This window comes from Gorilla gorilla, chromosome 2 (assembly GCF_029281585.2).
Source record: "Gorilla gorilla gorilla isolate KB3781 chromosome 2, NHGRI_mGorGor1-v2.1_pri, whole genome shotgun sequence".
NCBI lineage: Eukaryota > Metazoa > Chordata > Mammalia > Primates > Hominidae > Gorilla > Gorilla gorilla.
This window is the reverse complement of record NC_086017.1, coordinates 25,534,465-25,549,092: the sequence shown is the minus strand read 5'-3', so window position 1 is coordinate 25,549,092 and position 14,628 is coordinate 25,534,465. Positions and strand designations below refer to the sequence as shown.

The 14,628-nt window shown below is 36.1% G+C and overlaps 1 protein-coding gene across 13 annotated transcripts in view; it reads left to right on the top strand.

Moving 5' to 3' along the window:
- The window catches only part of ANKRD28 (ankyrin repeat domain 28), a 195,011-nt gene that overhangs the window by 137,832 nt on the left and 42,551 nt on the right, over nt 1–14,628 (top strand). For all 13 annotated transcript variants that reach the window (XR_008677970.2, XR_008677968.2, XR_008677969.2 and 10 more), the window contains 6 exons: nt 3,095–3,307; nt 9,578–9,656; nt 10,580–10,694; nt 11,999–12,081; nt 12,953–13,016; nt 14,493–14,561. Coding sequence is in view for 10 of the 13 variants with exons in the window: in XM_019023464.4 (XP_018879009.1) it covers nt 3,095–3,307; nt 9,578–9,656; nt 10,580–10,694; nt 11,999–12,081; nt 12,953–13,016; nt 14,493–14,561 (623 nt within the window). In the remaining 3 variants the exon portion in view is untranslated. The remainder of the gene's footprint in view (nt 1–3,094; nt 3,308–9,577; nt 9,657–10,579; nt 10,695–11,998; nt 12,082–12,952; nt 13,017–14,492; nt 14,562–14,628) is intronic.

The window sequence follows — 14,628 nt, the reverse complement described above, 5'->3', positions numbered from 1 at the left end:
GTGCACTGATTTATGATCAAGGCATGTAAATAGTCAAAGCATGTTAAGAGGTAAAATACACTTCAAAGGTGTTTTATTGCCAGTTTTTCTTCTGTATCACGTTCCAGGCCCTGTAGTTCCATTTCATTTATGGGAATCAGCAGATCAGACACACTTGTATTATTAGATAGCTGGGTTATTGTTAGTCTTCTTTGCCTAGTCTGATACTCTCTTAAAATGACGTAGCAGTTTGCATTACAGAATATTGGCAAGAGCTAGGCAGGAAAACAAGAGGTTTTTTGCCCACCAAGTGTAAGTATTCCTTACTATATAATTCTGTTTGGTTAAAAGGGGATGCTGCTTTATTTGGATATATTTGATTCCTGAATTGAGATAACTTAGAATACCTGTAGCTTTTCACAAGCCATCCTTTAAACATAAGTACTTTACTCCCTTGTTTATTTATTTATTTTATTACTATTTTTTTAAACAGGGTCTCTGTCTCCCAGGCTGTATAGTATAGTGGCACAATCACAGCTGACCGCAACCTTGAACTCTGGGCTCAAGTGATCCTGCCACCTAAGCCTCCTGAATAGCTAGAACTACAGGCTAATTTTTTTTTATTTTGTAGAGATGAGGTCTTGCTGTTACCCAGGCTGGTGTCTAACTCTTGACCTCAAGTGACCCTCCTGCCTTGGTCTCCCAAAGTGCTGGAATTACAGGCATGAGCCACCACGCCCAGCCCACTCAGCGTATTTATTCTTACTTCAGGGAGAGTTCTGACAAAGTCACTGATTCTTCAAAACACACATTTTGAAGAACTCATTGGTTCTTTAATAAAACAGTAAATTAGAAGATGTAGCATAAGGATCTGCTAGAGGGATACAGTTTAGATCAGCTACAAAAAAGAAAAGTAGGTGATAGCCTGGGTTGGACAAAGAATACATGACAGAACTGTAGGGCTAAATAGGCTCTTAACTGATGGACCATGTGAAACACTTTGCCTGAAACAAGCTAATAAATACTGAAAGTGTGAGGATCACAAGAAGACGTTGCAAAAATCTCAATTCCTGTACCTCTGTTTCAGCAGAGTGAAATTATATCTTAAAAGACCCTTGATCTAGATAAATGAGGCAACTTTGTTTCTGATTACTGTTTCAAGTCCATTCTGGTGCAATTTTTAAAACTGACTTTATTGACAGTCAGTTACATTTGTAAACTCTGGTGACTATGTGTTCATCAAAATAAGTGGCCAGACTTAGAGCCTTTTAGTAACATCTGGCCCCCAATTGTGTGGTTTTTTTTTTTTTTTTTTTTTTTTAAGTTTCCTAGAGAATTACCACAAACTGGAGGGCTAATAGAAATTTAACTTCTCAGAGTTTTAGAGTATGGAAGTTCTAAATCAAGGTGTCAGCAAGGTTGGTTCCTTATGGAGGCTCTGAGGGAGAATCTGTTCCTTGTCTGTGTTCTACCTTCTTGTGAAAAAATCTAGGTACTTTGATTAAAATTAAGTGTTAACTTTTCTTCTTCCTCTAATTTCTATTACCAGTGATCCCAGAAAAGAAAATGTTAATTAAAGCTGCATTATGTTGGGGCCAACTACAAGATTAGGGTCCAGAGTCTCCACACAAGGCCACCCTTTACTTATGACAACTATAAGTTTAGAGGGCTTTCAAAACCACTTTCAGGTTTGATAATTCACCAGAAAGTCTCACAAAATTCATTAAAAGCTTTGTGCTCATGGTTGTGGTTTATTACAGGGACAAGATACAAACTGAGATCAGCCAAAGGAAGAGACACATAGGATAGAGTGCAGGAGTATTCTAAAGGCAAAATTTCCCTTGTCCGCTCTTCACGGAGTCAGGACACAGTACTGTTCTTCCCTGGCATCAGTGTGTGACAGTATGAATGAAGTATTTCCAACAAGGAATGCTCACCTGAGCTTCATTTTCGGTTTTATTGGGTCTCCATTACATGGCTTGATTGGTTGTCCATGTGGTTGATTTCAGTCTCCAAATACATGATACCTGGTGACCCAAAGCTCCCACTCTAAATAGAGACTCTTTTATCAGGAATATCTTAGATTACCTCCCTGAAGCCAGGGGCAAAGGACAGACCTCTCTTTGGGAGAGGTCAGATTCTTTACTACACACTAATCATATAAAGTATTCCCTTATTTATTAGAAATAGAAAAACAAGGCTGGGCACAGGGTCTCACGCCTGTAATCCCAGCACTTTGGGAGGCCGAGGCCGGTGGATCATTTGAGGTCAAGAGTTCAGGACCAGCCTGGCCAACATGGTGACACCCCGTCTCTACTAAAATACAAATATTAGCCAGTTGGTAGTGGTGTGTGCATGTAATCCCAGTTACTCAGGAGGCTGAGGCAGGAGAATCACTTGAGCCTAGGAGGCAGAGGTTTCGGTGAGCTGAGATCGTGCCACTCAACTCCAGTCTGGGCGACAGAATGAGACCCTGTCTCAAAAAAAAAAAAAGAAAAGAAAAGCAAAACGCTTAATTACATGAATTGTTTCTCATTTTTGAGCATACTGTTTTTACTTGTGATAAAATACCTGCATATGACACTGGAAGATATTTAGAGCCCAAGCAAAAAATGAATTAAATAAATAGAACATGCCGTTCATTTTTTTTAAAATCTTGATCTGTACTTTATTACTAAGGTTAGCCTTTGTCACTGCAAAATGAAAAAGTTGAAAATGTGCATGTTACTGAATATACCTCAGAATCTTCAGTTTGTGTTCATTTTTTATGATTACAATTAATTCTATGGTAAATCCTTTACCTAGAACGCCTTTAAAAATACATTAGTTTACATTTTCCTAAGATACCTTTGTATTATTCAGTTTTGTCATGAAGTAGACATTGTATATGTGAATTATGTTCCCTGAATGTATAAAATCAATGTAATACCAAAATGCTTGTCAAGGGTTTATTATTTTAAACCAACTTTAGAATTATAAGCCTCATCTCTGTATTTATCTTGTCTCCGTTTCTCACTTTAGTAATGTGATTGCAACCACAGGTTGCTAAAATAGCTCACAACATTGATAATTAGCAAAACTACTTTAACATTCACATTTTTTTCCCTTCTAATAGATGAATGAACCAAATGCCTATGGAAATACACCTCTTCATGTAGCCTGCTATAATGGACAAGATGTTGTAGTGAATGAACTTATAGACTGTGGTGCTATTGTAAATCAAAAGAATGAAAAAGGATTTACTCCTTTGCACTTTGCTGCTGCATCAACACATGGAGCATTGTGTTTAGAGCTTCTAGTTGGCAATGGGGCCGATGTCAATATGAAGGTAAGGAACAAAATCAGAATCTATAAGTATTTCATATGTCACTGTTAAAACAACATCAATGGTGAATACCATTGAGCAATAAAAAGAAATATTGATAAACTCAAGAACATAGATAAATCTTTAAAATATTATGCTGAGTGAAAGCCTTACTCAAGAGTATGTACATTCTTTCCATTTATGTAAGGTTCTAGAACCAATAAAATTCCATTTATATGGGGTTCCAGAATCTATAATTGAAAAAAATCACAACAATTATTGCCATTGCGAGGAGGGATCAACTGGGAAAGGGGCATGAAGGGACTTTATGTGATGATGGTAATGTTTTGTATTTTGGCAGGGGTTTATGTTATATACATTTGTCAAAACTGATAAGGTGGTTCATTTGTATGCTTTCATAGCATATAAATTTTCTCTTAGAAGGAAAATACTAAACAGATGTTTAACCCTAGTTAATGTTGTGTTTAGAGGTGACATGTATGATGTCTGTATCTAATTTTAAAAAGCATCAAATAACTGGGTGGATGGAAGGATAGATGAATCTACAATAAAAGACATAGAGTAAAATACTAGTGGTACAATTTAGATGTTATGTATATGGATGTTCACTCTACAGATCTTTTCAGATTTTACAGTGTTAGGGAAAAAAACTGTCAGTGTGTTGCACATAAGGAATAGTTGCTTTTTGTTTTTTTTTTTGTTAGAATCACTTTCAAGAGTAAGCATTTGGATTTTAGAATTATGTGAAAATCCTGGGCTGGCACAGTGGCTCCTACCTGTAATCCCACCACTTTGGGAGGCCAGGGTAGGAGGATCACTTGAGCCTAGGAATTCAGGACTAGCCTGGACAGCATAACCTGGCTCCACAAAAATATAGAAAATGAGCTTGGCATGGTGGCTCATGCTTGTAGTCCCAGCTACTTAGGAGGTTGAAGTGGGAGGATTTTTGAGCCTTGGAGGTCAAGGCTGCAGTGAGCTGAGATCATGCTACTGCCCTCCAGCCTGGGTGACAGAGTGAGACCCTGTCTCAAAAAATAAATAAAGGAATGAATGAAAATTTTGGCTGGATACAGTCTGGCTCACGCTTGTAATCCCAGTGCTTTAGGAGGCCAAGGCGAGAAGATCACTTGAGGCCAGGAGTTCAAGACCAGCCTGGGCAACATAGCAAGACCTCTATCTCTACCAAAAAAAAAATTAAAAATTATCCTGTAGTCCTAGGTACTCAGGAGGCTGAGGCTGGAGGATCACTTGAGCCCAGAAGTTCAAAGTTACAGTGAACTATGATCACACCACTGTACTCTAGCCTGGGCGACAGGTGAGATCTTGCCTCAAATGAATGAATATTCTGTACCCAAATAAATATGCTTTCACTATATAATTTTATAAGAGAGCACATGCAATCCAGATTTTGAGCATTGCTATTTTATAATATGTAATCATTTTAGATTTTTTAGAATTCTTTAGTTGTTTCTGTATTAATTTTATCAATTCATCCTTTGAGCACTTGCCAAACTGTATCTGGTGGTATGAAGAAAACCAGACACAAAATTGAGCCATTTAGGATTAGTAAAAATGTTTAAGCTTAAAATGTGATTTTCAGAGCATTTTGATTATGTGAGATTTTCTTACCTAACTTCAGTGAAGCCTTTAATGATGCCACGGGTCAATTCTGACAGCTGTAACAGCAACAAATCCATCTGTAATTAGGTCATTGCTTTAAATTGCCCTCTCAACTACAGGACAAAATGTATACATAACTACACCCAAGGAAGAAAAGACATGAGATGTCACAAAGTGCCCTAATATGATTAGAGCTAAACCATCTTTTTAAAAGTTTTTAGGTCTCGGTCAAATCACCTAGTAACATTTTTTATAGTTTAAGTAATTACTAGAAAGTTTATTTTTTACAGGTTTGAACTGCTTATTTTAATTTGAAGAATTCTTGCACTTTGGATAATCAGGGCCCAGAAAAATATCTAAACAGTTGTGAGGAGAAAAGTTAGTTTTTTCCTCAAAGGCGCAGTAATGTTTCTTTAATGAAAGTTAGGCTATTTCAAAAATAAAAAATTTGGAATTAATCTTAACATTTTCAAAAGCAAACGTCACAACCAAGTTTTCTCAGTCTCTGTGAGATCTGTTTACGATAGTGAATGTAGATAAAATCATCTTTGTGTGTTAGTATTATGGAAATTACGGAACTTTACCTGTGTCATCAGCTACTATGCATTTTTTGGTTCACATGATGCTGTCTTTAAAAGGTAGAGATTGGGCTTCCTGTTTTATGCACTGCCATTTTGGCATGAATATTTAATATAATTTGATGATAATCACTTGATTCTGTTAGTGTCTACTTAGGTGACTATAGTACCTGTGATTGTTTTTAAGTCTGTATTTTCTTTTGAAATGTAGAATTGAGAATCAGTCCTCTAAGAGGCCCACTTAGAGTAAAATGCTCAAACCAGTGGTCCTATTTGAAGTTACCTCCTTAATAATTTAGAAAACTCAGTGGTGAATTTCATATATGACAAGTGAATTTTTTAGCAAAGGGATTAAGATATATTTAAGTAGATTTGACAGCAACAGCCTGTGATGTTGGTTTCAAAACAGATTTCATGAAAGTCATCTTAACTTCACCTAAGGGTGTATGACATCTCATTTATATGCAATTGTCCAATTATTTTATTGTCAAATTTTGTTGAAACACATTTCCCGTGTTGATTTCTCAGATCCCTTCTAGCTCTTACACACAATATGTTGATAGCTGTGAGTTTTCATCCAGCAAGAATATATATTCATTCCTGACAACTGTATCTTTTATAATTTGTAAAATCGGTGTTATTAAGTTATTGATTAACTTAATCAATAAGTGTCAAGTGGGGACACTTGACACTTGCCCTTTATTATAAAAATTTGATTTACTAACCCTCATATTCTTACCATATTATCTCTTTTTTCCTGCTTAATCTTTTCCTCCTACTACATTCTCCATTTTGTTGTTTCTGACCTTGATCAAGTTATAGATGACTAGAAATTGGAATGTGAATTTAAGTTTGTAATAACTCAGTTTCTAAGGTTTTAAATTCATTTTCCTGCAAAGTGGTAGAGGTAAAATGAATCAGGTTTATAAAGCAGTATAGGTCTGTTTTTTAGAACTGCTTGACATGAGCCTTACTGCACTGATTGCTTCATTTATATGCACACGTTTTCCCACCCACATTGTTCTTTAAGAATAGATTTTGGTCAGCTAAGCAAAATACACCAAATGCTTGTTTTGAAATTTAAACCTAAAAAAATACTGTGAAATGTTTGGCTTGTAGTTACTGTTTTTGGTTGCCTGTGAGATCAACTGTTAGGATTTTTGTAGCTCTAGTTTTTGGTTTTTGTTATTTTTCTTTTTTTTTTTTCTTAATACTCCTAGTTTTCTGCTAAAATGATTTGAGGTGATTAAGAAAAAGAAAACTCCACATTGTTTCTCCAGTTCAGAAAGAAATAACTGTGCCTTCTCCCTGCTAACGTGTCTTATGGCAAACTTTTTAGTTAGTAATCTGAATCTCTTTTTCCTTTGTATACTTAGAATAGGTTTTATTATCAGTATGTAGAAAGTAAAAATGTTGATCCAGTGCCACATATAGGCTTTATTAAGGATTCTAACCAGGCCCAGTTGTGTGTGCCTTTAGTCCCAGCTACCCTCGGAAGGCTGAGGTGAGGGAATCGCTTGAGCCAGGTGTGCAAGTCTAGTCTGAGCAATATAGCAAGACCTTGTCTCTAAAACAAAATAAATAAATAAATAAATAAAGGACTCATCACTTATTAGCTATGAGACCTAGTAAAATCACTTAACCCTGGGGCCTACATTTCCTCATCGATAAAACAAGATTAATGGTATCAATCTGATAGGGTTGTGAGAATTAAATAATATATATGAAGTAAATTTGTTTTTGGCTTTTTAGGAGGAAGGGAGATGGGGAGACAGAATCTCACTCTGTTGACCAGCCCAGAGTGCAGTGGCACCATCATAGCTCACTGCAGCCTCAAACTCCTGAGTTCAAGCAGTCATCCCGCTTTGGCCTCCCCAGGCGCTGGAATTATAGATATGAGCTACCGTGCCTGACCATATGAAGTGTTTTAAAACTGTGCGTGAAACGTGCTATGTATACATAAATGTTAACTATAGTTATATCTTCCAAATTTCATCATTTTGTTAATCAAATTATTATTACAAGTTTTTATTTGTTTTGTTTTGAGTTGTGGGGGTTGTTTAGTTAGTTTTCCTCTTGTTTTTCTTATCCTTCTTATCAATGGAATCTATGTTTTTCCTTATGTCTGTAAAAATTGGCTATAGCTGGCCAGGCATGGTGGCTCACACCTGTAAACCCAGCACTTTGGGAAGCCAAGACCGGAGAATCACATGAGCCCAAGAGTTCAAAACCAGCCTGGGCAACTTAGACACCATCTCTACAAAAAATAAATTAGGCAGGTGTAATGTTACGTGCCAGTAGTCCCAGCTACTCCAGAGGCTGTTGCTAGAAGATCACTTGAACCCTAGAGTTCAAGGTTGCAGTGAACTATGATTACACCACTGCATTCCAGCCTGGCTGACAGACCAAGACCCCCATCTCTTTAAGGGAAAAAAAAAAAAAAAAAAGGCCAGGTGCGGTGGCTCATGCCTGTAATCCCAGCACTTTGGGAGGCCGAGGCGGGTGGATTACTTGAGGTCTTGAGTTCGAGACAAGCCTGGCCAACATGGTGAAACCCCATCTCTACTAAAATACAAAAATTAGCTGGGCATGGTGGTGCATGCCTGTAATCCCAGCTACTCAGGAGGCTGAGGCAGGAGAATCACTTGAATCCGGGAGGCGGAGGTTGCTGAGAGCTGAGATCACACCACTGTACTCCAGCCTGGGCAACAAAGCAAGTCTCAAAAAAAAAAAAGAAAAAGAGAAAAAAAAGGCCATAGCTAAAATATTAACATTAAAAATTAGGATATATCCTATCTGGAACATTTTGGAAAGACAGAATCCTTTTGCCAAAATGCTTTTTTGCCCTTTTTTTTTCTGGTTGAACAAATAACAACTGGTACATGAAAAATAATGGTAAAACAAATATATCCTGAGAAGCACTGATGTTTTATCTGAGTGTTTTACAAAGGATCATTGTATTTACTCTGTACAACAGACCAGTGAGATGTAGATGGTATTATCCTCATTTTCAGTTGAGGAACTGAAGGCACAAAGAAGTTAGGCAACTTGTCCAAAAATCTTGCTTGTGGTAAGTAGGAGATCTGAGATTCATGCTTAGATTATTCTGACTCCAGAGCCTGTGCATGCATGCATCCTCTCTCCTCCTCCCCTTCCTTTCTCGTACTGCCTCCAAAAGATTAGAACTTCTGTAAAATTACTTGTCAATTGGATGGCTTGTTTACTTGAAAAATTCATATTATGGAATCAAACACTTAAGTAGATACTTATGATGTTCTAATTATTATTATAAAGACATGAGGATTTTTAAAGAATATCTGCGTTGTACAGTGTTAGCATAAACTTAGAATGCTTGTGACATTTCCATTTTAGTACCTACGCAGAAGGCATGCTGAATGTTGCTGTGAGATTAGGAAGCTGCTAAGTAGTTTATTTCCTTTGCGTTGGTAACGTGTATGTTTTGGTTAACTGAAAGATTTTAGAAAAGAAAAGACACTACCTAATCAGAAGAAAAGATAACCTAAATCAGGGATTGTTTTTCTTCATATTTGGAACTCCTTTAGAACTTCTACATGAAATATATATGTGTGCAGCCAGTCTGATTTATTATTTTAAGTGATTTGAGAAAATATTTAGTACACGTAACTATAAACAAATATATGTAGTTTTAATTATTTGTATTTTTTTTTTAATGTATCCACACAAAATTCACGAAGTTAATTCTAATACTCACTTTTACTTGGTCAAGGAAGGATTCAGAATTTCTTAGCATGGAAATGTTGGAGCAGTGTGAAATTTTGAATCTGAAACTTGGGAGACACATCCTTACTGTCCCACTCCCAATTTTTATAAATTGTAAGCATGGAATTTTTGTATATTTGTGTTTTATGATACACGTGCTAAAAAAATTAATTCCTAATTTTAAACAGCTGTTTTACCTCCATAGGCCTCAGTTAAACTTAATTCATGTATACTAGTTATAAAAATAAAGATGCAAGAGGGTATTCAAAGTAAAACTAAGGATTACACATTATGGATATAGTAGAGTGAGTAATTTTTTTCTTCCCCCCCCCAGAGTAAAGATGGGAAAACCCCACTACACATGACTGCTCTCCACGGTAGATTCTCCCGATCACAAACCATTATCCAGAGTGGTAAAAAGTATTTCTGTTTTTTTGGGGGGTTTTTTTTTTTTTCCTTAAATGTAGTAAAAACATCCACCAAATGAATGGTATTGAGGAATTGTCATCGCATTTTGTGTATTTTTAATACATGATTTCAGAGCTCATGAAAATAAAATATTAAAGAGTATAAAATACCATGTAGCTGCATCTTTCATACTTTTGTTTTTTATGTTTTGTTTCCCTGAACTGTGTTATTTCTTCAGCAGTTAGTATTCAATATCGCTAAATAGAAAATTACTTTCTACCATAATTTGTATTATATATTAATGTGTGTACTCTATATACATTATACGTGTATCAATTTCCCCTGTTGAGTATCTGCAACTATTTTCAGGATTTTAATTTCTTGAGTTTGTATTCTTTTGTGTTTAAATTAATATCAGGCAAGCTAAACTTTTAAATCAAAAGAACTTTTAGGTGTATTACTTTAAATCAGTGTTTTCCAAGGCATATTCCAAGAAACTTATCCTCAAGATAATAGGTGCTATGGTTTTGCAGGGGAAAAGTTGAAATAGGTTCATGATCCAATACTTTTTGAAGCATTGCATGCAGTCTTGATGACAGAGTATGCACATTAAAGCTCTGAAGTCTTGCTCTAAAGAAACGTGTTTAATTTTGTTTTAATACAGTAGTTTCCAAACTTATTGGACCCCAGAACCCTCTTGTCAATTTAAAAATCTACTAAAATCTTATGCTTAATTCACACAATTGCTTTAAGTATAAAAGCTATAAATCCATTGCCTGGCCCAATAAATGAGCTATGAATGAAATCTAGTTAAAATTGCTGTATCTATTAGTTTGTATGTGAACAGCATTTTTTATTACTTTTCATGTAGTAGGTTTGACCTGATCTTTATATGGTCCAGTGTCTGACAGTAAGTCCTATATTGCAGGAGCTGTAATCGACTGTGAGGATAAGAATGGAAATACCCCTTTGCACATAGCAGCACGGTATGGCCATGAGCTGCTGATCAACACTCTTATTACAAGTGGTGCTGACACTGCAAAGTAAGTACTTACCGAGGTGTTGATAACTGATACAGGCAAGCACAAAGGGAAGTGAACTGCAGTTTTCTAGACATTTCACGTGGAAATGTGGATTTTATCCTCAATGTTGTATTAATTGCTTGAACTTTCTTTTGTATTGACAAAGTGGTAGGTTAAAATGTTTAAATACAATTTTATTTGGTAAGCCAGTGTATTTTTATGTATGTTACCCCAGTTCTTTCTCACTTTGAGTAATAACGCAGTTTTGATCAGAGCTGTTAATTTTTGTGATCTCTTTATTTTTAACCTAGAAGTACTTAAAAGTCCCAGAAAGCTGTATGTGCCAGATGCTTTTTTTTCATCCAAATACTATCTGTAGATAATACTTTTCAGGCTGTGCTGTGCCAAGCTCAGGGATTCCTTGGAATCCTACGAAGGAGTTCTTACCCCCACCCCCATTTTGGTCTCAACAGTTTGCTTGTATTTATTTTATAAATTAAAGTTCCCATTGTAATATTTTGTTTGAAAGATGAGTCCTCCTGCTAATGCTCTGCAAGAAACACCATACTTAAATTTATGTTTATCATTCTTTGTATCACATTTACATGTGTTCATTAACAAGTTTTAAATCTTTTTTACTTTCTGTAATGGTATGGTACTGCACCTATCTGTTTTGTAACTTTTTCCAAAAAAATTACATGAGCTTGTTAATTTAGCCATCTAGATACAAATTTAGGCCTTCTTTAACATCTGTACAAGTTGCTCTAGTTCATTTATTTTATAGAATTATTGTATAAAGATTTCACAATATATTCATTCTCCTTATTTGCAAATACAAGTTGCTTACAGTTTTTCACTATTACAGAATTACTACAATAAATATTCTTGAACATGTTGCATTATGGAAATGTTTCAATGGTGGGGTGACAGGGTAGTGAATTTTGCTCCCTAGGCAAATGTCCAGATACATTTTTGGTTGTCACAATTTGGGGAGGAAGGTGTTAATGTTAATGACATCCATTGGGTAGAGCCCAGGGATGCTGCTGAACAGCCTGTAAGCCTGTATGCACAGAATGGCTTCTCACGTTTCCCCAGCAAAGTCCATAATGACAGTAGTGCTGAAGGTGAGAAACCTGACTTTTGGAGAAAAATAGCTGGCTAATAAGTTATGCCTACCATCAAACTTTAACCAAATTACTCTCCAAAGTGTTAGACATTTTGACTCTTAGTTATCTTTCACTTAAGTGGTCTCTTTGTAATGTATTTAACTGATTGTATTTTTCTTGTGTTAAAATGAAGATACTGTCCTGTTCTGTTAACTTTAGGCGTGGCATACATGGAATGTTCCCCCTCCATTTGGCAGCCTTAAGCGGCTTTTCAGATTGCTGCAGAAAACTTCTTTCTTCAGGTAAGTGTAACCTTTGCAGCCTTTTGTATGTCTCCTCAAACCCCTCAAAATTTTTAGATGGTCTCTATCCTGCTTTTTAAAAATTAATGCAGATGGGTCCAGTATGGATAATTTAATAACCCCTTTTAGAACGTGTTGGGTTCAGGTCTGGCGTGGTGGCTCATGCCTGTAATCCCAGCACTTTGGGAGGCCGAGACAGGCAGATCACTTGAGGTCAGGAGTTCAAGACCAGCATGGCCAACATGGTGAAAGCCCATCTCTACTAAAAAAAAATACAAAAAAAAATTAGCTGGGCGTGGTGGTGAGCACCTGTAATCCCAGCTACTTGGGAGGCTGAGGCAGGAGAATCGCTTGAACCCAGGAGGCAGAGGTTGCAACCAGTAAGCCGAGATTGTGCCACTGCACACTAGCCTAGGAGACAGAGCGAGACTCTGTCTCAAAAAAAAAAAAAAATACAAAAAACCTCTTCATCCCCTGTTAAAGAAAGACCATTAGCAGTTAATCTCCATTTCTTTCTTCCCTCAGCCCTAGGCAACCACTAATCTACTTTTCATCTCTATAAAATTTGGCTGTTCTGAACAGTTCCTATAAATGGACTCACCCAACATGTGATCTTCTGTGACTGGCTTGTTTCACTTAATATAATGTCCTCAAGGGTTATTCATGGATCAGTATCAGTACTTTATTTCTTTTTATTGCTAAATAATACTCCATTGTATCCTATTGCCTTTTAAACAGACACTCTAGCACTTAAGAACCCATAGTTTTGTTTGGGATTGGAGGGGAGGATGTGATTCTTGATGTTTCATGACACAATTCTTTAGTGTAAAATAATATGTCTGTTATAAATAAGATGTATTCATTCTTGTAGGATTTGATATAGATACCCCAGATGATTTTGGCAGGACTTGTCTACATGCAGCTGCAGCTGGAGGGTATGTTAATAGTATTTTTATTTCTTTAAGAAAAAGATAGCTGGTCATGGCAGGTTTTCTCTTATCTTTGTTCTCTTTTATTAATTCTGGGCTGCCAGAAAATAGAAAACAAAACAGGAGTTGTTTGGGAAAAAAAAAGTCCAGGGTGGCAGAATATTTTTTTTCATCTTATTCCAGCCAAGTTGTAGGTTATGAGTGAGAGAGAGAGAGAGAATAAACCTACAAAAGGAAATACTGCCTTCTGTAAAAGAACATAATTTCTGGATAAGTAAAACTATTTCTTTAAAAAGTATGTTCTCAAATGAGAACATCAAAATACTGGGAATATTCTGAACAATACAAGTACTCTTTAAGTAGATTTGTTAATTTTTTTTTTCCCCAGGAAAAAAATGTTCATTTTGTGCTGTGTCTTACCTCTACTAGGAAGAGGAAAGTTTGAGATTGGAAGATTTTGGACTAAGTTTTAAATAGTACCACCAGGGAAAATTAGGCAGTTGGTTCATACGAGCAACAAACTTCAGCTAAAACTCATGGCCTCTGGAACATGCTTCTTATCTAATGCTTCTGATAATTTAGATCTGTGATAAGCCATTTAATTCATGATTTCTCAAAAGGACATTTTGCAAAAACTTTATTCTCAATGATAATTTCTTAAAAATTTTCAGTGATTTTAGAGGACGACTACGTTGAACCAAGAGTACACCAGCACAGTCTAAGTTGTAGAGATGGATTGTGAGCATGTGACTGGTTTCCTTGTTCTTCCAAGGTCGCCAGAGAACCTTCCAGTTAAAACCTAACTTCCATGTAACTTGCCTACAAAGAGAGGGACAACAGACTTGAGTGTCTGATCACTTGACAATTACAGTTTTCATTGTAACATAGTAATTTGATGTTGAGGTTTATACAATTAAATTACAGAAATACTTGTTATATCCTTTCCTCCAGTATTAACTAAAGATACATATATGTAAACAGTCATAGTATAGGAGAAGATAAGGGAAAGCTGGCAGGACTCATGCAGGGGCTCACAGCTGTAAGCTTAACTACTCAGGAGGCTGAGACTTGGAGGATCGCTTATATCCAGGAGTTGGAGGCTGCCATTAGCTATGGTTGCACCACTGGACTCTAGCCTGAACTATAGAGTGAGGCTCTGTTTCAAGAAAAAAAAAAAAAAACCTATAAGCAAGTTGTTTCCTAAAGCCTCCTCAGAATCTCTTTTGCAAATGTGATCTTCCTTTTAAACAATGACAACATGAATCGTGTGTTATTTCCTCAGTGTGCCAATATGTAAGTATATAACTTTCTAAATTCTAGATAAGATGAATTTTAATGTTTTATTCTTCATAGAATGTAATCATGTCATTTTTGTCACATTTATCTTCATATAAAAACATGCTTTCATGCTTCTTTAAACCTACCAATTTCATTATAAAATCACTGTCAATTAAGTTTTCTAACTGTATTTTCTCTCAATAGGAATTTGGAGTGCCTAAACCTTCTGCTGAATACTGGTGCAGACTTTAATAAAAAGGACAAATTTGGGAGGTAGGGTATGATACAGTTTCTTTATGGAGCCTATTTTTACTTAATAACTTGATTGACCTTCTAACTG